This window comes from Equus przewalskii, chromosome 27 (assembly GCF_037783145.1).
Source record: "Equus przewalskii isolate Varuska chromosome 27, EquPr2, whole genome shotgun sequence".
NCBI lineage: Eukaryota > Metazoa > Chordata > Mammalia > Perissodactyla > Equidae > Equus > Equus przewalskii.
The window spans coordinates 40,272,494-40,295,550 of NC_091857.1; the positions used below are offsets into that span (position 1 = coordinate 40,272,494).

The 23,057-nt window shown below is 49.1% G+C and overlaps 1 protein-coding gene across 9 annotated transcripts in view; it reads left to right on the plus strand.

The window, feature by feature from the left end:
• ADARB1 (adenosine deaminase RNA specific B1) overlaps positions 1–23,057 on the plus strand; it is a 138,179-nt gene that overhangs the window by 65,669 nt on the left and 49,453 nt on the right. Inside the window, exon 1 of one of the 9 annotated variants that reach the window (XM_070597804.1) lies at positions 7,006–8,066. The exons of 7 other annotated variants lie outside the window; for them this stretch is intronic. In XM_070597804.1, coding sequence (XP_070453905.1) covers positions 7,967–8,066 — 100 coding nt within the window. In that variant the 5' untranslated portion in view covers positions 7,006–7,966. Of the gene's footprint in view, positions 1–7,005; positions 8,067–23,057 lie in introns of those variants that run through there. One more of the 9 variants, XM_008541115.2, reaches the window with a different exon arrangement.

A 23,057-nucleotide genomic window follows, 5' to 3' on the forward strand; every position in this document is an offset into this window, starting at 1 on the left:
CATGCCACTATCTCTGGCTGCTTCCTGGCTTTAGGTCACTTTAACCTGTTGGAGCTAATTATAGAGGCTTCCACTCAGTGCTTTATTTCCCCCTTTTTTGGTTTCAAATCCAATGGCTGCTATACCTATTTGAGAAATGTAGATTTTAGTGTTAATCCAAAATTCTTTGGTAAGGTCACCTTAAAAGAAAACGAAAAAAATCTAATTGAATTCATGATCTTAATTGAGTGGAGGAATGTTGCAAGTAGACTGACTGAAAACTACGTATCCTAATCTGTTTGAAACCATTTTAATAAAGAAAATAGAAATGTGTCCATTTAAAGAAACACGTGCATTCATGCGTTGCTTAATGACAGCGTTGGAACATTCAGAGCAATGGCCATCAGGCATTTGGTCGTTGTGTGAGCATCGCAGAGTGTACTTATGCAAACCTAGACAGTACAGCCCACTGCACTCCTAGGCTGTATGGGACTAATCTCATGGCACCACTGTCGTATACGCGGTCTTTGTTGACCGAACGTCGTTGCGTGGCGCGTGACTGTATGTGTTATTTTGACTTAATATTGTAAGGAATTTTAGCATATTTAAAAAAAGACTTGAGTAGTCGTGTTCCTGCTTTGATTGGGCAACGTCGTAGAGGAGGGAAGAGCTTGGCTCCTGGATTCTGAACAGTGTTCTGCCGCCTACCCTGTGTGTGAGCTTGAACAAGCCGCTCAGCCTCTCCACCTGCCAGGCTCCTCTTTATAAAGTGGTGGCACTGATGAGGCAACAGCAGCTAAAGCCGAGGTGGGCACCACATCCTGCCCTGCCCTCGTTTGGTCCTCCCAGTGAGCCTAGGGTGTGTGCCGTCACTGTCATCCGTGTTGTACAGATGAGGAATTCGAGGAACCAACAGGGTGAGATCTTGCCCAAGGCCCCCTGGCTAGTAGATGGTAGAGCGCATCTTCAACCAGGGGGACCACTGTGCTGTCATCATGGCCACACTGTACAGCCGTGCAGGTTGTACACTGCACAGTTCCACCCACAAAGACTTGAAGGGCATCCCAGATGGTTGTAAAAGAAACGTTGGCCTCGTCCAGGCTGCCCCTGCTGCGCTCGTTCAGAGTCTCCTTCACTGAGGTTTGGTGAAGCGGAAGTGAGCTAATACATATGTGGTGACTGGCAGGTGATGGTCCCTTGATAGACTCATCCTGCGCACTCTGCCTCAGTGGCTGCTCCCTGTCCGTCCTTCCCGTCTCGTAACCTCCCGCAGCAGTGCCCTTGCCAGCTCAGTCCTGGTTTCCCCGCTCTGTCTATGCTCCTTACTTGGGAATCTCATCCACTCCCGCCTCTGTGCATGTGAGTCCCACACCGGAGTCTCCAGCCCAGGCCTGCCCCCTGCTCTCCAGACTCACACCCGGGTCCACACACATCTTCTCCTGGGGCTCACCTCCTCTCCTCCTTCAGACGTCAGACGAACTCCTGACTCCTCAACCTGCTGCCGTCTTCCTGTCTCTCAGGCCAAAAGCCGGGGCCATCCTTGCTTTTCCACACCACATCCAAGCCGTTGGGAGAGCCTGTCCCCTGTGCGGTTAACACGCACCCAGAGCCTCGTTCTCATCACCTCGTCCACCGCTGTCACACGCTCCGAGCCAGCAGTCTGTCTGTTTGCGCTCGTCTCCCAGCCGGTCCCTGCGTCAGTGCTCCCCGCATGCCTTCTCCGCACAGCCGCAGGCCGGGACCAGGCAAACTCCTGGGCACAGTGACTGCAGCTCCACGCTCTGGCCCACGAGGCCCCACCAGCTGACCCTCCAGGACCTCGTGGCTGCCCCCTGTGCCGGTCCGGCCTCCTGGCTGTTCCTGGGCTGTGCCGGGCGCTGCCCATGGGTGTTTGTCCTTCTCTTTTCTGGTGACACTTCCCCAGGTGCTCAGTGGCTCCCTCACCACCCCAGTCCTTGCTCGGTGGCAGTCTCCTCAGAGCGGCCGGTGCACCCGCTGCAGCCCTCCCGCCCCAGTCGTCTGCCCAGAGCAGCACCCTGTCTTCCGACGTGCTGGGTCATTTAGTTGTTGACAGTCGTCTTGTCCTCATCAGAACGTCGGCCCCACAGAGGCAGTTGTCACTGTCCTTTCATTCACAACGTGTCCCCAGCTCTTGGGGCAGTCCCAGCACATGGGAGCCGCTCACTATTTCTTGGGTCAATGAATGAATATTTGCTATTTTTCTTATTAACAGATATTTCTGAGACGCTTTAATATTGTTAGGTAATGTTATAATTTCCCATGTGTTGATTATACGTGAATAATTAATGAGTGACTCATGTAGGGAGTTTAAAATTTTAATGGAATCAACTCTTTTTTTTTTCCTTCTAAGAGTAGAAGTAGAGTTTTAACTAAATTAATATTCTAGGAACATTAAATTTTGGAGTTTTTACTCTAGGACACAGATAAAAATAAACTCAATTAGATACCAGGAGTGTCAGGTGCTAAATGGTGTATGGCTATTTATGACATTCTCCTAGAATTCAATGGTTATTAACTTGCAGAGATGTGGCAGCTGAAGTTAGGAATCGATGTACTTTTAAAGTGGAAAAAAAGAGCTTTGAAGTATTTTTTTACATTATAAACTGTCAATTTAATGGTTATAGAAACCGTATCTGATGCAGCAAATCGTTGCCATTCTGCTGTGAATTTCTTGACGCTCATGAATGCGGAATTCTATTTTTATGTTTCTCTTAAGTAATCCTAAAGGTGGAAGGGAGAAACAGGAAGAAAAAGGAGAAAACGGTAGATGCAGAGTTAGGACGTCACCTCGGCTCTGGTGACTTCGTGTGGAATGACTCTGAAGTGAATTAATAGGCAGTAAAAACGGCTGACGCGCCTCTCCAGTCCACGGCACCCAGATGCACCACAATTAGGGCGCCATTTGCCTTGTCATGCCCGTGGATTCCAAATCACTCTGACTTTCAAGAAAGTGAAAAATACGACATTTATGATGTTGGGAGGGGTCACTGTGCACTGGGTTGTGTCATTTGATGAGGAAAAAACCAAATTATCACTTTATGAAATGAAGGTAAAATGTATGGAACTGCCGTTTCTATCTAACTTTTTGCATGAATGTGGAGCAAGTGTCAAACAGGATTGTGTAAGGTGACAGTCAGGACGCCACCTCATCCTTGTGTTTGGAGACTGTGATTTGCCCTTTGTTAAAAGGAGCCTAAGTGGCTGTGGTGTTGTCAGACCAGGCAGGTCTCGGGAGCTCTCCTGCTGCCTCCTTGGTGCCTGCGGGATGGCACGGAGAGGCCAGTGCCGTTGAAGAAGGCTTGATTACTTAGGTTTCCCTAGGGGAGAGACACGCCACACCATGCCATGCCACGCCACACCACTTGGGAGTACCAGGTTTGGGGAAGAGGCGGAAAGGAGTGAGGGGAAGGCCCAGGCCAGAGCCTGTCTTGGGGTTTCCACAGGGGGCAAGGCCAGGCAGGGTAAACAGCTTAGAATTGGCCACTTTTACTAATTCTGGTGGGCTTTGGGCAGTAGGGGTGGTCTCTCTGTGCTTGGTGCCTGGCCCTGGGTTGATTCAGGGTAGGGGAGCAACACTGGCTCGTGAGAGTTGGAGGAGGAGGGGCGGTTTGCATAAGGATGCCTTCCTGGCCCAGCCCTCGGCCGTCTCTGAGACCCGATCAGCCCTGGGAGGGGCCATCTCTCCCTGGGGCTGTGAGACCCCCCCCCCAAGTGCCAGACTATCCAGCAAAAGAAAATAAGGTGAATATAATTTGCCCTGTGATGAGTGGACACCAAATAGACAAATACGGGATCCAGAAAGCGCAGTTAGAACAGCTGCCTCCATTGACAGCATGGCCCACATAACCCAGGACAGACACACAGATGTCAGGATGACCCAGCAGAGGGTCTCTGACAGCCTCACCTTCTGTCTTTCACGAGATCAGCTGGAATCCTCCATCAGTTTCTGGTGACCGCGTGTCTCCTGGCTTGTGTTTTCTGTGTATTTCCCCTTCTCGCGGTGCCTCATTCGTAGATTCCGGAGAAGCTGCCATCGGCTGGGTGTTTGCTGATTGCACCGTGGAGGCTGTGTGCACTGGGGCGGTGTGCTTCTGACAGGGCCCTAGCCGGGAGCCTTTGAATCAGTGCACACAGGCCTCGTCACTGCCCCTCAGCTTTCAGGTTTATCTGATTCATTCTGCAGGAATTTTAAATATGAGAGTCTGTGCACATTTTGCAAGTTTTTCTTTTTATGAATGTATTTTTTATAAATTGTGATATGTCTCGATATAAATATTTTGTCTCCTTTGGGTTAGAGTTATGATGGAGATGGAGAAATCACAATTTCTCATTTTAAGAAAGAGGATAAGAAATGTGACAGGAAGCCACCAGGGCAACTTGGTCTCAGCTTGTGGTGGCCCCACCCAGGGTTGTACCTGTGGGGCCAGGGGCTCAGAGAGCACAGCCCACCCCCGTAACGGCTGGCGTCTTTGCCGCCTCTTCCCACATGGGGGGCAGACTAGAGACTGGAGCCCACCACTGTGCTCAGCTTCCCTCCAAACCCAAATGAAGACCCTGATGCAGAGAGAGACTGTAGACATTTATTTTTCAAAAACGTGTCTCCAGCAGCTGGGGAGACGTTCCTTGTGTTTACCTGACTTCTTTAAGCATTATTTCTCCAGAATAATTTCATTGCAAAGAATCCAGAATCCAGACAGCTTTTTACCATCTACCTTTTTAAAAACATCTGTTTGGTTTGACCTGGACTGCTCGAGACTCTGGTGGCATTAAGCTCTTTCTCCATGAGGGATCTGGGCGTTCTGCTTCCGCGTCTCAGATTGTTTCCTCCTTGCTTCGGTCCCCATTAGGAGACCCCTGGGGCCAGTCCTAGTGGCTGTGTGTGCCAGCCTGTGCCGGCGTCTCCTCGGTGGGGCTGGAGACTGCGACGTTTGCCCGGTTCTCCTCTCCTGGATCGCGTCACACGCTCCGGTGTTGGAGTTTCAGCCCGTCCCGTCTCTCCCGCCTGGTTCATCACAGGGCGTGGGCGTCTTCCCGGTGAGGTCCCTAACTTGGTTTGATGCACGGCAAGGGAATAATTAATAAAGAAACCCATGGAAACCCCCAAGCACAGTTTTGGAATACAATAAGTGACTTTGTGTCATAAAACAGGCCCACAGAGATTTTCTTGTTTCTTATTGGAAATAATTGCAGAATAATAATCGAAGTTTATATTCTCCTTTTGAATAGTCTCCTCTGTGGTTTCTCGGTTCTAATTCCTGTGGGTTGCTTTTGATTTCCTCTGTTGGGGATATACTGTGCATCGGAACTTGACAGAGATTCCAGACTCCCGGGTCCCCACAGCAGCCGGCAGGGGATGCTAGCACAGATGCTGTTGACAAGGATTTTGTCCAAGGTGACTTGTGACGTGAAGCTGTAAAGTGTGCTAGTCAGACCGGAGAGAGAAGAAGGGGTTATTCGGTGTTGTCCAAATGCTTCTATACAAAATAGGGCATCTTGTAGCTCTCAGGCCAGGCCTCTGGGGCACAGTGGCAGCCCAGCAACAGCAGAAGAGGGTGACTCCAGCCCCACGGCCAGAGCTGTGGGAGCCCCTCCACCCTGCAGCATTGGTCCCCCTCGCTCAGCACGAGGACTGCCCGGGCTGTGGACATGGACGGTGCCTGACCTGTGTCCCAGGGCCTGGCTTGCTCCCTCCCGCCTCTTCAGGCCATCCTGTCTTAGTCCTGTTCCCGGCTCCTCCTGGGTCTCCTGGGAGCTAGTCCAGGAGCTCCTCTGCCCTGCGCCTTGCTCCTCCCTGGGGGTGGACCCAGGGTTCCTCCCCACATTGCAGACCCGCCCAGAGGCTTTACAGGGAGGTGTGCGCAGCCCCCCAGCGCAGCCCTGAGGGCACTCGCTGCAGGTCTACCTGGCACCGTGGAGGGCCACTGTCAGAAATAGTCCCCCCACCGCACCCCGAGCCCAGGCCATAAGCTAGACGTCTGCAAGAAAGAAGGAGTTCTCTGGTTGCTGGAGGAATGCGCCCCAGTCAAGGAGGACGGCCTCTGGGGAAGCTGCTTCCTGGCCCCAGCCCCACGGCTGACAGCCTTCCTGAGTTTGTAAGCAACAGAGATATATGACCACAAAGTCTGAAATACTTACTCTCTGGCCCTTGATCCAAAGGATTAAAAATAAAATATGTGGGGGCTGGCCTTGTGGCGTAGTGGTTAAGTTCCCACGCTCCCCTTTGGCCCCGGGTTTGCAGGTTTGGATCCCAGGCGTGGACCAACATGGCTCGTCAGCCATGCTGTGGCGACAGCCCACACACGAAGTAGAGGAAGATGGGCATGGATGTACACGCAGAGAGAATCTTCCTCAACAATAACAAAAAAATAAAATATGTAATTGAACTTAAAGTGTACAAAAGTTGAATGTGTTTCAGTCAAAAATGGGAATTTAAGTAAACAAAGCAAGTTTTTTGCTTTGTTTTAATAATTTTTTTATGTTTTCAGAAAATGTTTTTTCAAAATTATTAACAGTGAGCTACGAAATATGTTACCGTTAATATCCAGTGTTTAAATCAAAATTACTTAAAGAAAGCTGAATTTTTAATTTAACGCTTTGAATGTGTAGTTAACTCATATTAATAATTTTATAAAAAATAAAACTCCTGGTAATCCTGGGGTCCGACGTCCGTCTGGTTGCGGCATAGAGCGCGGCTCTGCTCTGTGCGGAGCCTGTCGGCCACGAACACACCAAGTTGGGAGTAATCAGAGTTGCTTAACATGGCACAGCATTCCTCTGGGGCCACATGTGGTTATGGTGAATCCCGCGTGCGTTTGTGTGCTTTTGGAGCAATAAATCGGAGAGTGGATGCTGGGAATTACTGGAAAAGGAACTCGTTACCCAGTACAGTTGCATCGTGTTGAAGGGTGTTTACTTTGTCTCCTCTGTTACTGAGTGCTTCTCCCCTCCCTCCTGCCCAGATCCCCTCCTCCCCAGGCAGCCTGCAGTCCCCGGGGCTTTGGCTGCAGCCGCCTTGTTCCAAGAGTGCTGAGATGTGGGTCTCCCTGGGGCCTGAACGGTGTTCGTCTGGACAAGAGGATGTTGAGGGCTGTGGGCTGTGCTGTGCCGACCCTCAATGCCGGATCCCCAGTGACAGGACCGCGCACCGTGAGAAGCGTGTGCATGCGTGCGTGTGAGTGTGTGTGTGTGACGTGTGGGCCCTGCTGTCCTGGGCTGGTCACCGCACTGTGCTGGTCGGGCCAGCTGCCTCAGGGTGCGCCAGGCTCAGTAGACATGTGGAGGGTTAGTGTCTGCCCCGCCCCTGGGTGCTTGCCATGCAGTTGGGGGGCAGGCCATTCCCCTGGACCCCAGTGAAGAAGGCAGCGACGTGTGGACCGTCACACGGGAATCCAGGCAGGAGGAGGCGCGATCCCGGGAGGAGTGGGGCAAGTGGGGTGCGGGTCCCTGTCTGGGGCTCCTTCCCGATGCCCCCACTGTTCGTGGGCACTCCTGTGGAGTCCTGCATCAGGTGCTCGTGAGCCCGTGCGCTGGGTCACGTGGGAGCCCATCACTTTCTGCAGGTCGTCTTGTAAACCATACTCTCTTATGACACTTTCACTTCGTTATCTTAAGAACTCTCTAAAGACCGGAGAAGGCTTTCCTTAGACAGGACTGTGTGTTTGCTGTGGAGATTCCTGTTTCCCGGGCTCCTCTCTCCTCCCTCCCTGTGGTGTCGTGTCCGTGGCTGCATTGAAGGGTTAACTGTCACATGTCGCTCCTGGGCGGTGTGCTGGGGAGTCATTGTGGTCCGGGTGACCGCCCTGATTCGGTGATTTGGTGAATGAGCCGGGTGGAGGAGGAGCGGCTCCCACGTGCAGGCGGGGGCTGGCCATTGTCGCAGCTGCCGCACGGCTGAAGTGATTCCACCCCAGCGACGGGCGGCACCGAGTGGGGCCGGGGCTGGCTGGGGCCGCGTCGGCTTGACTGGATGGCGTCGCTCGTCACTGGGACTTTGACCACAGGGACCTTCTTCAGCATCATGGGGCGTCGATATAAAAGAAGACGCAAGAAACGCTCCGAGAGGAAAGGTAATTCCTTTGGCTTTGATTCTAAAGTGTCAAGTACAGACTTTGGATGCAATATGGGAGCGTTTCCTGGGGAGACTGCTCTGTGAATTAATCTCGTGGACCCCAGTTGCTTTCCCTTTGGAAGTGCCTCTCTTTCTTCTCTTTGTGGCGTTTGATGGAATTCTAGATAGGGACTAGCTTAAAAAAGGTAGATTTAAAAAATATGTCTCTAAACAGGTATAGCAATCTAAAATGATTTCTGTGTTTTTAGATATTTATGAAATGTTAGAAGTGTGTAGCTTTGAGTGTTAGAAGATTTTCCCTCTAGAGAGAGATGCTTTATAATGATTTATCCTTTGCTGTCACCTCATCAATGACTTTTCTTGCACTAAAACTACACTTCATGCTGTAGAAAGAAAGACCGTGACAACCGTTGTTAAAATATTTTCCTGCTAAAAACACGAGAGCAAATTCTTTCCGTTCAACACTCCAGGTAATTTCAGTCTTTAATTCAACTTGATGTTTTAAGACATTAAAATAAATCTATGTTTTTTCTTAACACCAGATTCAAAAGTTGTCCGTGACTATAAAAATCACAAACTCTCGGCTTTGGGGTGAATTGTTGCCTTAAAAGGTGTTGAGAGTTAGCTGCCTTGGTATAACATGCCCAACCTGATAGGACACGTCTCAGGTGAGAAGATGCTCCAGCGAGGGGACCAGCCCGGTGGATAGTGAGCCTCTTCTGCGCGTCACCTCATTACCCACCAACTGAGGGGACTACAACAGTCTTTCCCCAGCACCGCGTCTTTGGGGTGTTCTGTGGCACAGGACAGTCCTCCCTGCAGGAAACAAAATGAGCCACAATTTTTGGTGTGGCTTCCTGAAGAAAGGAAGAAGCCAGTTGCAGATTTAGCAGTCTTACGATCATATAACAAAGACGGGTTGTGCCTGTGGAGTTCTGTCTGGGAGTGGCGGGGGCATCGTGGTCTGCAGACCTGTCTGACTGCAGACTGTGCCTGCTGTGCGTGTCCAGGACAAAGGGCACTGTCCCAGGGGGACACAGAGCTCGGCACAGCCCCCCGGGTGTCCAGGCTCCTCCCACAGTGCCTCTCTGTTGTTCTCTCGACTCACATCTCAGCTTCCAGTGCTGGCATCTTTTATTTCCTTAGTTAAGCATTAAAAAGCAAGATGTCCTTAAGACCGGCAACAGAGTAAAACAAAGGCAAAAGCAGAAACTGCAAGAATTTGATCAAATACCCTAAATTTAGAATTGCATTATTTTTTCCATGGCCCTCCCCCCCCCCCCCCCCCACTAAACATTTAAGTTGGGGAAGAGATTGAGAAGTATACGAATAATTCTCTCGTCATTCTTGTGGAACTTGCAGTAATTCAGATGATTTGTATCAGCCCCTCTATAGGCTCCTTCATGCATTGTAGACTCTCATTCTTCATAGGAAAACTGTTCTAAAACAACGTTGCGTTTTCAGACCAGTCTTGCGAAACTGGAAACTGCAAGTGTTACAGGATGTAGCAGTTAAGTCCATGTGATAAATGCGTCGTGTTTGCTCGACGTTCCTCTGTGTGTAAGTTCACCGTGAATGCTATTAACCGCGTAATGTGAGTGTTAGTGCCCGTTCTCATTTATAATATGCACTATATTTGAAACTAGTAAAAATGCCTTTAAAAATTATGAGTACTATTAAGACTGGCCATCCTGTTTATACCAAATTGGCAAAGTTTTGCAAGATGTATAATCGTAAGGTGCTATAAATCATGTGTATTGGATTTTTTCCTAAGACTGGCATAATGTGAGCCTTTTCAAATTTAATGATTTGTTGAGGACCATGTAGCAGCAGGTTGCTTGTCGGCTTCAGTAGCAATACAATTTCAGCGATTTTCATCGCTCGCTTCCCCTGGGCAGGTCATTGGCTGTTGACCGTGTATGAGACTCAGATGGATTAGCTTAGTCATCAGAAAATTATGGTTGAAAGAGGATAATGTACCATTTAAATACTGACCAGGACCTCCGTGAAGTGGACATTGCTGCTCTGCAGGTACTGCCAGCCTGAGAGCTGAGGCCGGCCAGGAGCCCAGGTCATACTACTGGGGACAGTCAGACCCCCACACAGGACTTCCCGGGCCCTGACCAGTCCCAGTGACTGCCACTGTTGCCTTCTTTCCACTCATGGCACTGCTGCTGAGTAAAGAAACAGTGGGAAAGGAGAGGGCTGGAGGAGACGCAAAGACACTCCTTTGCTCCCCCCACCCCATGTTGTATGAATAAGGTTCTGTGTTTCCAAACTAAGGGCTTTCTCATTGAGTCCTTTGTTTCAAATATCATAGCACCTTCATCTGTGCCCAGGCATTCTGCATGCCATGTGATGACCACTCATGTGAGCAGCAGCTCTGGACTGGGCTGCAGTCTGAGGCTGGAGTCCCCCGCGTTTCCAGGATGGACAAGTGAAGAGGGTGTAGAAATGGGAACCTAGACCCTTGGTGGTGTGCTACCTCCCAGCTCCGCTAGAGGACGGGACACTAAAGATTTTGTGCCGTCTGGTCTTCGGAGAGTGAGGAGATGCAGCTGGCTTTGGGCTGATGCAGGCAGCACCTGAGGGAGCAGGCGGCTGTCATGCCAGCCTTCTGCCCTGGTTTCAGCCCTGGTTTCACCTTGCTGAGAGAGTGCCTGTTTGTGAGGTGCAGAGCACTGTGACCACTGGAGGTGCAGAGTGGGATGGCATTTATCCACCCATCAGTCATCCATCCATTCAGCCTTCCATCCATCCTTCATCCCTCCATCCATCCATCCATCCATCAATCATCCATCCACCCATCCACCCATCATCCCTCTAACCATCCAGCCATCCGTCCAGCCTTCCATCCATCCTTCATCCCTCCATCCATCCATCATCCATCCACCCATCCACCCATCATCCCATCATCCCATCATCCCTCTAACCATCCAACCATCCGTCCAGCCTTCCATCCATCCTTTATCCCTCCATCCATTCAGCCTTCCATCCTTCATCCCTCCATCCTTCATCCCTCCATCCATCATCCATCCATCCATCATCCAGACAGCCATCCACCTGTCATCCCTCTAACCATCCAACCATCCGTCCATCCTTCCATCCATCCATCCATCCATCCATCCAGCCTTCCATCCATCCTTTATCCCTCCATCCATTCAGCCTTCCATCCTTCATCCCTCCATCCTTCATCCCTCCATCCATCATCCATCCATCCATCATCCAGACAGCCATCCACCTGTCATCCCTCTAACCATCCAACCATCCGTCCATCCTTCCATCCATCCATCCATCCATCCAGCCTTCCATCCATCCTTCATCCCTCCATCCCTCCATCCTTCATCCCTCCATCCATCCATCCTTCATCCATCCATCCTTCATCCATCCATCCATCCACCCATCATCCCTCTAACCATCCAACCATCTGTCTAGCCTTCCATACATCCATCTATTCACCCAACAAGTACCCAGTAGATCCTTCTGTGTGCCGGCACTAGAGATTTGGGCACGCACAGGACAGCTGTGGGTGACGGGATGGCATTGGCAGAGAGACAGCCCCAGCTTTCAGGCTTGGAATTTGCTCTGGAATGGCCACCTCAAGTACCGTTCAGGGGATGAGGAGGGTGGATTTGTGTGACGTGTTGCTGCTGTGCTGTGTCAGGGAGGGAGGGACCTTCCCCAGTCCCTGGCAAGAATGGAAGACACCATGTCTGCCTGGTGTGGGGCTCAAGTAGGGCAAGTTGCTGGCCCCCTGGCAAACAGCAGCAGCTATAGATAGAGGGCCGGGTTTTCTAGGACCCGTTGTGATAGAGACGTGGGTATGTTTCATTGCATTTGTACTGGTGGGCTTCACAGCACAAGTGTGGACCCTGCTCCCTGGGAAGGGGTCCTTCAGTTAGGGGTGCATTCTAGGGACACACAGAGCCACTCCAGGTTAAGTGTCCCTCCAGGTTAACAGCTGAAATCCTAAAGCAAACGTGTAGAATTAGATTCGTGAAATTGTACTCGAAATACTAGGGAAATTGGATCAAATCTTAACAGTGCCTATTCTTAGTGTAATTACTAGTGTTCATATTAAAAACACAATTCACATTATCATCTTTTTTCTTTGATTCCAGAAAATAAAGTATAATTGTCAAATAAATGGGATTTTAGTGAGATGGTGTTACGTAGAGCAAGCATGGACAGTATTTCAAATGCGTTGTTCCTGTGCGCCCATCTTGAAGGACAAAGTATGGTTATAAAAATAATGTTTCGTGAAGTTTTTTCTTCTCCCGTAGGTGGCTCTGCGTTGCTGATGCTACTTTGTTGCCCTGGTCAGGCTTCAACCACCTGTGTACATTTCTAAAGATTGCTGTTGCTCACACGTGCTGTGCTGAGGAGCAGGAGGTGGAGCAAGGAGGAGAGAGAGCATGTGCACACGTGTGGGTCTTTGTGCACACGCACACTCAGGGGGTGGGGGAGGGGACAGGACGAGAGGGGCAGTGACCATGGGAGGAGCAAGCCCAGTGCTGTGACTGGCCCTGCGGGCACTCAAGGACCCGGGCTTCTTTTGTCTTCTCTTTAACAGAAGGCTCTGGGGTCCCCCTGGGGACTTCTTGCAGAAGAAAGGCGAGAGAGGATGCAGAGCGGCAGGCAGGAGGTGGTGTGTCCAGGCGTGGAAGAACACAGCCCCGTCTTGGACGGGGAGATGAACCCACGTCTCTGCCCGTCACTCCACCCAGCCTGAAGTCCAGATCTCTGGGTGGTCCTCGTTGTCTCGTGTGGCTCTCCCTGGGCGGCAGCCTGCGAACTGCATGGGGACAGGACAACCACAATAAAAACACCCTCAGCAAGGGGTAGAGGAATGCCCAGAGGTCCTGGCCCTTCGCGGTGATGAAGCCCTGCCATCTGGCGTGGCGCACCCCCCTTGATGCAGGGCCTCTTCCTTGGTTACAACCCAGGTCTTCTCTTGGGGGCTCTCTTGTCCATTGCTCTCCCTCCTTGGGGTTCTTTCTGTACCCCGGAGCCCCATCTGAGGTAGGGTTGGGCAGAACAGAGAACAGAGGGCATTCTGAGAGCTTGGCTGTGGGCCTTACCAATCACATAATTTGCTTTTAGGCGACACTTGTTTCTCTGTATTTGTTAGGTGAAAATGTACATGTTTAGAGCAGTATCTGTAATAGTGATAATTGAATGGAGTAAGTGCCTCAAATTTTCCAAGCCGTGTCAGAGAGTTTAGAGTCCCCTGGTCCCCTTGTACCAATGACATCATCTTATGGAGGCTTGTGGGGGTCGGGGTGCCTGCTGAGGTCGCCGTGCAGCAGCCTCAGACAGGACTAGACTCAGGTCCCTGCTGTGCCCTGGTGCCCTGAGCTGGTGCGCCTTCCTCACCCGTCCCACGTCAGCTTGTATGTCCTCTGCCTGGCGGGTATTCAATTCTGACCATGATTCGGCTGGTCGCAGTGTCTCTGGGATCTGAGGTCAGGCTGAGGTCCACAGGGCATCCAGAGTTTGCTGTAGCATCGCCGAGGAGGATGGGCTTCTCCCGGTCAGTGGTGTCCGCGGACGAGACTGCACAGGTGGGGCCGCTGGGTCATGTGGCTCGTTTGTACGAAGGCCTCTCTTTCCAGGCGGCTCGCAGAGTCTGGGGCAGGGCGTGTGGGTGTGTGGGAGGATGGCCCAAAATAAAAGGTCATGTCTTCCCGTTATGGAAGGAATTTTATTGTAAGAATCAGGAAATACAGATACAGAATACCCGTTATGAACAAGCAAAGGTGCTAATCCTTGCCGCTAATTCTTTGAATATGAGCGAAGTCTTGATAGTGTTCTTCTGATTCTAAGAACTGGAATGAGAGCTACAAGTTTGGCGACTGTTTCAGGCTTTGCATTTGGGCATCATGGCCAGGAACCCAGTGATGCCTGACTTGTGCCTTGGTCCTCACGGGGTCCCCCGGGGGAGGAGCACACACAGGAGAGGAGCGGCTGTGACACCCCCTCCACTGCTCATTGCTCAGAGCCCTGGTGCCCGTGGGAGCTTTGCCTGAAAGCCAGGCGATGGGCCCATCCACACCTCTCACAGCCCTAGCCAGCACGGCCCCCCTCAATCTCGGGATTGTTTACTGTCTGCGCGGCAGCCTGGAGAAGGCAGGTCAGGCCAAGGGCGCTCCCTGCAAGAGGCGGGGCCTTGGCCTTGTGGGGGCTGCTGAGTTCTGTTCACTGTAAAAAGGGACCACCCTGCACCTCAGCCGGCCTTGCCTATCGCTCTGTCAGCCGGATAACCGACATCTTTCTTTGCTTACTAGCGAATGAGGTGAAACTTTAAAAAATAAGCTTATTGAAGATCGTTGGCATTTATTCTGTTATGAAATTTGTTCATCTTCATCTGCCATTTTCTAGATTGGGGATCTGTCTTTACCTTAGTGACTGCAGTAGGCTCTTGAGAGGTTGGCTGGGGAGAGTGGTTCTTACTTCCAGATGGACTCGGCATGGGGGTCACCGAGCCCCTGGGCCAGGCCTGCCCAGCAAGGGGCTGCCAGGCCTGGATGCACAGGGACGTGCGTGGTCGTCTGTCGTGGGCTCAGGGAGAGTCAGCCCCACCTCACTGGGGGCTCCCCTTCTCGCCGAAGCCCCCAGCCTTCTCGCAGGGTCGCGGTGGGAGTGAGGGGCCAGGGCCCAGGCAGAGCCCAGTCGTGTGGTTGTTGTCATCCCAGAGAAGTGGCTTTCTGTGCTGTCATCACTCCCTGTGTTGTGTCCAGATCTGTGGCCCTCCCAGCATCCCCCCGATCCAGGCTTCGTCCTTACGGTTCCGTACTCAGCTGTGCTGTGCTGGTTGCGCTCTGTGAACGTTCCAGCAGCTCGATTCCATTCAGTTATCTCGACGCTAAGCATAGTTAATTAATTACATATGCGCAGAAGAGTCTAGATTTGGTGTGTCTAGACCTCTCATTTACTGAGAATTTTCTCTGGACGTGACTAACTCAGAATATTATGGGCTTTTATCGTTAAGTAAGATAGAATTTTGTTTGCTGCCTAATCATTTGGTTACGGTGAATGTTCTGCCTAGAGAGAATATACTCAATTTGGATTTTACTCCTTTGGAATTAATTTCCACAGGTAGAACTCTGCTTATTATCCCAGGTCTGTTGTAGTCATTGTGCTGTTGAGTACAGAGTCCACAGGCAGTGTGCACCTGGAAGGTTAGCGGTTAGAGCACAAGTAGAGACAGGGCTTTGAAAATATATTTCTTTAAGAATTACTTTAACTCTCCTGAGAGAATAAATAACCAGGGTTTCTAATGTCTCCTCTGGAATTGATACTGCAGACAGTTTGGCAGAATTAGTCAGCCTGGGGCTGTCCCCGGCCTCCACACCAAGAAGTGCCCTGCTGAGTGCTGTGGACATGGAGGATGAGCTCCCGGCCGCCCTGGTGGGGCTCATGCCCTGGTGGGGCTCACCCCTCGTGGGGCTCATGCCCTGGTGGGCCTGGTGGGGAGGGAAGGGCGGTCGGGCCGGAGAGGAGGATGGGAGGACGGGACCAGCTCTGCAGGAGGAGCAGGACCGCCTCACGAGGTGGCCACAGCATTGACAGGGCCTCCCAGGCCGGCAGCACCCACTGCTCCAGCCGGCAGGAGCCTGGGAATGCGCCATTGCGGGGCTCACCTGTGACCTTGGGGTGAGGTCAGAGGCAGGAGCCGCCTGGACTGGAGAGGTCGCACGTGGGTGGGGTCCTGTCTTGGCCGTCTCAGGAGAATCCTGGATATCAGGTAGTGGTGAAAGTGAGTAAATGGAAACGGGGGCATCTGGGGCTCTGGTCTTGCCCACAGCTGTCTCTGCACTTGCTCTCGGGTGGGGCCGCATGCCTGCTGCTGGCCTGGCTCCTCCCAGGCTCGGTGTGCGGGAACTTCTCTGCATAGCTGTCCCCTGACATTGCCGCGGCTGAATCCCCCCGACCTCAACTTGGGGTTTTGTGCTCTTTAATAAGGTCCTGATTAGTAACAGCAGCTCGTCTGTATTTGGACAAGCTGCCATCCAGTTGGCGCATTTCAGTTAAAACTGTGAATTAGGGAAAGTTGATGAAAGCCCACGTCTCTCCTGCTGGCAAAGGTGAACGCTTGGCCCTCATGAGAGCAGCCGACGTGAAGGGAGTGTGGAACCCTGGAGCAGGCGGCACTTAGTGCCCTCGACTGAGAAGCGGGTAAAGGTTTGGGTGTAGTTGTGGTTTGCAGAGCACAGTATGATATGTTTTTGGGAAAATAGCTGTAGCCACAGACTCTGGGACAGGTGGGAGCTGGAGGCCGGGACACCTGCTCACTAGGTGTGGTGGTTGTCGGGGAGAGCTGCGCGTGAGTCCCGTGTGTCTGACACAGGGACAGGGGCCGCCAGGAGGGAGCCAGAGGCAGAAGAGCTCGAGGTCACCCATTCGGCCCATCCTCACAGTCACAGGGTGGGCGCCAGGTGCCTGGAGGCCAAGGAGACCGAGCCGCCCGCCCTCATGGCCCTGCGGGGAGACAGACGGCAGGTTGTAGACTGCACCGTGCAGGGAGGGAGGCGGAGGGTGGCGCGCCTGCCGAGGATGATGACAGCCTCTCTGAGAGTGAAGAGGCTCAGCCCTACAGTGACCTGGGAGGGGACCCGCAGATTGGGCGGCCCGAGGACACGAAGGCCTCGATGCAGAAGAGAAGGCTGCATGTCCAGGGCGCTGAGGACGCCCCGTGGATTGGGGCGTGGTGAGGAAGGACGATGGCGGCCCCGCGTGGGAGAGAGGCGGCCGCTCTCCGGCCTCCGGTGGGCCCTGGCACGGCCCGTGGGTGTGGTTCCCAGTGTGGTGAGCACGCTGTGTGGGCTGGAGGACGTTTCTGGTGACCTTTGCGAGACCACCCTGCTGCTGTATGGGGGGATGATCAGGTTCCAAGAGCAGGCAGAGCCACATCCCGTGGAGGACGTTCGGGGGCCCAGGCCCAAGATGCCTGGCGCTGGGGGTGGGGCAGGGGGGAGTCTAGTGCATTTGGTGCTCACTTTAGCGGGTCATCAGATGCTCTGGGATGTGGGGGGAGAAAGAAGAAAGAATCAGAGTGGGCTCTAGGTGTCCGAGGTGACGCACATTTACACATGTTTGCGTTGGCACAGTCACCACCAAAGATGCCACAGGCCCCAAGCCAGGGAGGCGGAGAGTGCTTTACTGCAGGTCGTCCCCTGTGAGCCAGGCCTCAGGGGGCCACTCCAGCCCTGCCGCCTCCCGTGGGCGCTGCCTGCAATTACTGCCACTGTCACATGTGGTTTCTTCATGATCTTTTCCTTTAATAAGGGGAACCATACCCACAACCTGATGATGTTGCCAGCTCACCCCATTTGTCTGATGGCAAGAGTGTGAGAGTATAAGCCGTCTGCGCTTCGCTCCCCGTAGTCTCTCTCTTTACCAGGCGTCAGTGACCTGGGCTCATGGCCCTGAACTGACTGACTCTGCGTATTTGCTTTCTGCTAACTGTCCTGCATACATTTCCCTCTTCTGACTCAGTAGGTTCCCCTTCTCATCAATATTTCCCACTTAATATCTGAATGTTATTATGCATTGTTATGCTTTTTTTAATTAAAACAATTTTTTTAGAGCAGTTCAAGGTTCGGAGCAAAATTGAGAAGTACAGAGAGTTCCCATATACTGCCTCTCCCGACACATGCTTGCCTCCCCCACTGTCAACATCCCACATCGGAGAGGTCAGTCGATGAACCTACACTGGCATATCACAGTCACCCACCGTCCACAGTTTACATTAGGTTCACTCTTGGTGGGGTTCGGTCGGTGGTTTGGAGAAATGTATAGTGACATGTGTCCACCATTGTAGAATCATAGTTTATTTTCATTGCCCTAAAAATGCTCTGTGCTTTTCCTATTCGTCCCCCATCCCGATTTCTAGAAACGACTGATCTTTTTACTGTCGCCATAGTTTTGCCTATTCCAGAATGTCCTATAGTTGGAATCCTACAGTATGTGGCCTCAGGTTGGTTTCTTTCACTTAGTAATATGCATTTAAAGTTCCTCTGTTTCTTTTCATGACTGATAGCTCACTGCTTTTTAGTGGTGAATAGCATTCTGTTGTCTGAATGTTCCACAGTTTGTTTATCCATTCACCTACCGAAGTACATCTTAGTTGCTTTGTTTCCAAGTTTTGGTATTTATGAATAAAACTGCTATAAACATCCGTGTGCAAGTTTTTGTGTGGACATAAGTCTTCACCTCCTTTGGGTAAATACCAAGGAGCACATCTGCTGCCTCGTATGGGAAAAGTATGTTTAGCTTTGTAAGACGCCGCCAGACTGTCTTCCAGGGTGGCGGCACCATTTTGCATTCCCACCAGCAGTGAGTGAGGGTTCCTGTTGCTCCACATGCTTGTCAGTCTTTGGTGTTGTCTGTGTTCTGGATTTTGGCCGTTTTATTAGGTGTGTCTTGATATCTCATTGTTGTTTTAATTTGCATTTTCCTGATGACATCTGATGTGGAGCATCTTTACTTATTTGCCATCTGTATATCTTTGGCGAGGTGTCCATTAAGGTCTTTAGCTTATTTTTTAATCGGGTTGTCTGTTTTCTTAGTGTTGAGTTTTAAGAGTTCTTTGTATGTTTTGAATAATAGTCCTTTATCAGATGTGTCTTTTTCAAATATTTTTTCCCAGTCTGTGGCTCATCTTCTCCTTTTCTTCACATTATCTTTCGCAGAGCAGAACTTTTTAATTTTTTTTTAACTTTTTGTTAAGATTATGATAGTTTACAACCTTGTGAAATTTCAGTTGTACATTATTGTTAGTCATGCTGTAGGTGCACCACTTCACCCTTTGTGCCCTCCCTCCACCCCCCCTTTCCCCTGGTAACCACCAATCAGTTGTCTTTGTCTCTGTATTTAACTTCCGCCTATGAGTGGAGTCATCCAGAGTTCATCTTTCTCTATCTGGCTTATTTCACTCAACATAATACCTTCAAGGAGAACTTTGTAATTTTAGTTAAGTCCAGCTTATCAATTCTTTCCTTCATGCATTGTGCCTTTGGTGTTGTATCTAAAAAGTCATTGCCACATCCAAGATCGTCTATGTTATCTTGTAGGAATTTTATATTTTGCATTTTACGTTTAGGTCTGTGGTCCATTTTGAGTTGATTTTTGTGAAGAGTGTCAAGTCTGTGTCTAGAGTGGTTTTTTTGCATGTGATGTCTAGTTGTTCCAGCACCATTTGTTGGAAAGACCATCTTTGCTCTGTTATCACCTTCCCTTCTTTGTCAAAGATCAGTTGACTGTATTTATGCAGGTCTGTTTCTGGGCTCTTTATTGTGTTCCATTGATCTATTTGTTTATGCTTTCACCACTGTCACACTGTCTTAATTACTGTAGCTTTATGGAAAGTCTTGACGTTGAGTAGTGTCAGCCTTCCACCTTTGTTCTTCTCCTTCAATATTGAATGGGCTATTCTGGGTCTTTTGCCTCTACCCCTAAACTTTAGAATCGGTTTGTTGTTATCCACAAAATAACTTGCTGGGATTTTTATTGGGATTGCATTGAATCTATGGATCAAGTTAGGAAGAGCTGACATCAACACTGTTGAGTTTTCCTGTCCATAAACATGGAATAGCTCTCCATTTATTTAGTTCTTGGATTTTGTTCATCAGAGTTTTGTACTTTTCCTCATATAGATCTTGTACATATTTTGTTAGATTTATATCCAAGTATTTCAACTTTTGGGGTGCTAATGTAAAGGGTATTGTGTTTTTTTATTTCAAAATCTACTTGTTCATTGCTCATACATAGGAAAGCAATTGACTTCTGTATATTAACTTTGTATTCTGCAACGTTGCTATAAATGCTTCTTAGTTCCAGGAGTCTTTTTGTTGATTGCTATGCTTATTTTAATTATTCCATGTTGCATTTCCCTAGAAAAAATGTGTTTGCTAAAAGTAATGCGTGAATCTTGTTTGCTATGCACAGTATGCTGTATCTTGTTCAATGTGTACAAAATCTCTAAAGGGTGACGGGCTGAACATCCATTACATGGATGGTTTCCCAGAAAGGAAAATATTTATTGTAAAATATTATTAATTGAATGTTTTGAACACTTTAGCGATCTTATTTTGTTTAGATAATATTGAAAGCAAAATACAGATCATGAAGTGTATTCTCTAAATATGCATGATTAAGTTGTTGAGTTTCAGATTATTTTCCTTCAAATAACATAAGAATCTTTATAGACCTTTGTTAAATAAATAATCAAATCATCATTCAATTTTTTGCTATAGCTACAAAATCAGTCTAGCCTTTAGCAAGTTGTTTGATTTGCAGTAAAGAATCAACACAAATATTCTCCATTTTAACACTTCTCTTTTTTTTTTTTTAATTTGCAGTTTATGGCTATTAAAGATAAAACCCATAACAGTCATAAAGAATATGTAAAGCTTTTCTCAAAACCATCCTTTTTGGAGAGTAAAGTGGATTAAATCCAGGAATAATTGCTAATAACTTTAATCAGATTTACTGTTTATCTTAAACATTTTTTAATCTATAAGTTTCTAGTGAATTCCTAAAGATAGCATTTTTCACCAGCACAATAGAAAATATTCAAGTTCTGATGCATCTTTAATATCAATAAGCCATGTTCCTTATATTTTCTTCTGGATTATCTTCTTTCACTGAGGGAAGAGGAGGTGAGAGGAGGGGAAGTGCGTGCAGCTTCCCCTCCACCGTGGAGAGAGGAGTCCTCTCAGAAGTCAGTAGGGACGTTATGTATATATTTTTATATTTTGTCTTACAACATCAGTATCCACAGAGGTATAAAGATTAATACAATGGATAACTATCTACTCACTACCTGGCTTAGAAAATAAAATGTTGCCAATTGAATTGTGTTATTTGAAATCAAAAGTTAACCCACAGTGAACCAAAGCTGACACTAAGTGAGTGAGTTTGGTGGCTCCAGCCGCCTCCTCTTCCACTTGGTTGCCCGGCATTCAGTCCCACTTACTAGAAAGCGTGTTTGTGTGTCAGGGACCTGGGGTGCCACCTTCACCAGTTTACTTCTGAATGTGTTCTGTTCTCATTCTGGGCTCGGCATCTGTCACCTTGATCCTCAGTCCGTGACCCACGTGTGTTGCTTTGTGTGTTGACAGCTCGCCCCACCTAATTGCTCGTTTGGCTCAGAGTTTTCCTGACTATTCGAACCTGTTTATTTTTCCATATAAACTTTAGAATCAGCTTGTCTAGTTCCATTAAGAAAAGAAAAGTTGGAATTATAACTGGAACCAAGTTAAGCTTAAATCCCAGGGCTTTTGATGGCAAGTCTAATGGTCTTTTCAAACCTCAGTGCCTCCCAAGTTTGAGGCACTTCTTACTGTTTTAGGGGCATCTGAAAAATGAAGAGATTATGTGAATATTGCTGTCAAATAAAGCTTTTCTGTAATTGGCCATTCCTGGAATTTTATTCCTTATGGGATTTTTGATAGGGTTTTAATACTTATGTGTTCATAGTTCAGGCCATAAGAGGTGCTTTTCAGAGTGAAAGAGAAATGGTTACGTGAAATGCTCTAAAGTGCTTGTGTTTGCTGTTTTGCTTTGTTTTATAACCTTTGGTACAAGAGTTGGCATTTGTAGAAGCTGAAAATGTTGGCTTCTGCTCCACAAGAGATTTCTGGCTTCCATTCTTAATGTGCATGCACCACCCACCACTGTGCACAGCCTGATTATTTCCTACCGTGAGACATTTTCCACGTCCCTTTTTAGAATTTAAATATGTAAGAGAAGGAAAACGGTGAGCTCTACGAATCAGGTGAACCCCCTTCAAGCTGGGCTTGTCTTGTGGCTCAGACTCACCGTCATTGCAAGCATGTTCCTCCTCGTCCCAAATGTCCAGGGAAGCTGTCTCAGCACCCCAGTCATTGATGTATTCTGTGTCTTCTGCCTACTTTTTAATTAAACGTTTTATTTTGAGATAATGTAGATTCACATGTAGCTGTACGAAATAATACAGAGAGAACCCACGTTCATTTTACACAGTGCACTGTCACAACCAGGACGTCAATCTTGATACAGTCAAGATCCAGAACATTCCATCACCCCCAGGATCCCTCCTGTTGTGCTTTTTAGCCACACCCACGCCCTCGCCTGGCAACCACTAATCCGTTCTCCATATCTGCAGTTTTCCCATTGTAAGAATGTTGTGTATAGGTGGACCGTACAGTAAGTAAGCTTTTGGGGTTGGCTTTTTTCACTCAGCCCAATTCCCTGGAGATGCATCTAGATTGTTCTGTGTCAATAGCTCGTTCCTTTTTATTGGCACATAGTATTCGGCGGTGTGGATGGACCACAGTTTGTTTAACCACTCACCTGGTCAGGGACATCTGGGTTGTTTCTGGGTTGGGGCTATTATGAAGAAAGTTGCTATAAACATTCCTGTGCCCATTTTTTATGTGAATGTAAGTATTCATTTCTATGGGATAAATACCTATGTTTAGTTTTTAACAAACTAGCAAACCGTTTTCCAGAGTGGCTGCACCATTTTGCATCCCCACCAGCAGCATCTGAGGGATCCAGTTTTTCCGCATCCTCCGAGCGTTTGGGGTGGTCACTATTTTTATTTCAGCTGTTCTCAGAGGTGTGTGGTGGCGTCTCACGTGGTTTTAAGTTGCATTTCCCTAATGGCTCATGATGTTGAGCATCTTTTCATGTGTTTCTTTCCGTCTGTGTGTCCTCTTCAGTGAGCTATCTCTTCATGTCTTCTGCCTATTTACTCATTGGACTGTTTGTTGTTTTACTGTTGAGTTTTGAGCATTCCTTATATATTCTGTTTGTCGGATATGTGATTTTTTAAATATTTTCTCCCGGTCTGTAGCTTATCTTTTCGGCGTCTTTAGCAGAGTGGAAGTTTTTAGTTTTGACTGGGTCCAGTTTATCAGTTTTCCTTTCAGGGGCCGCGCTCATGGTGTCCAGTGTGCGGAACCCTTTGCCCAGCTCTGGGTCCCGAGGGCTCGCTCCTGCG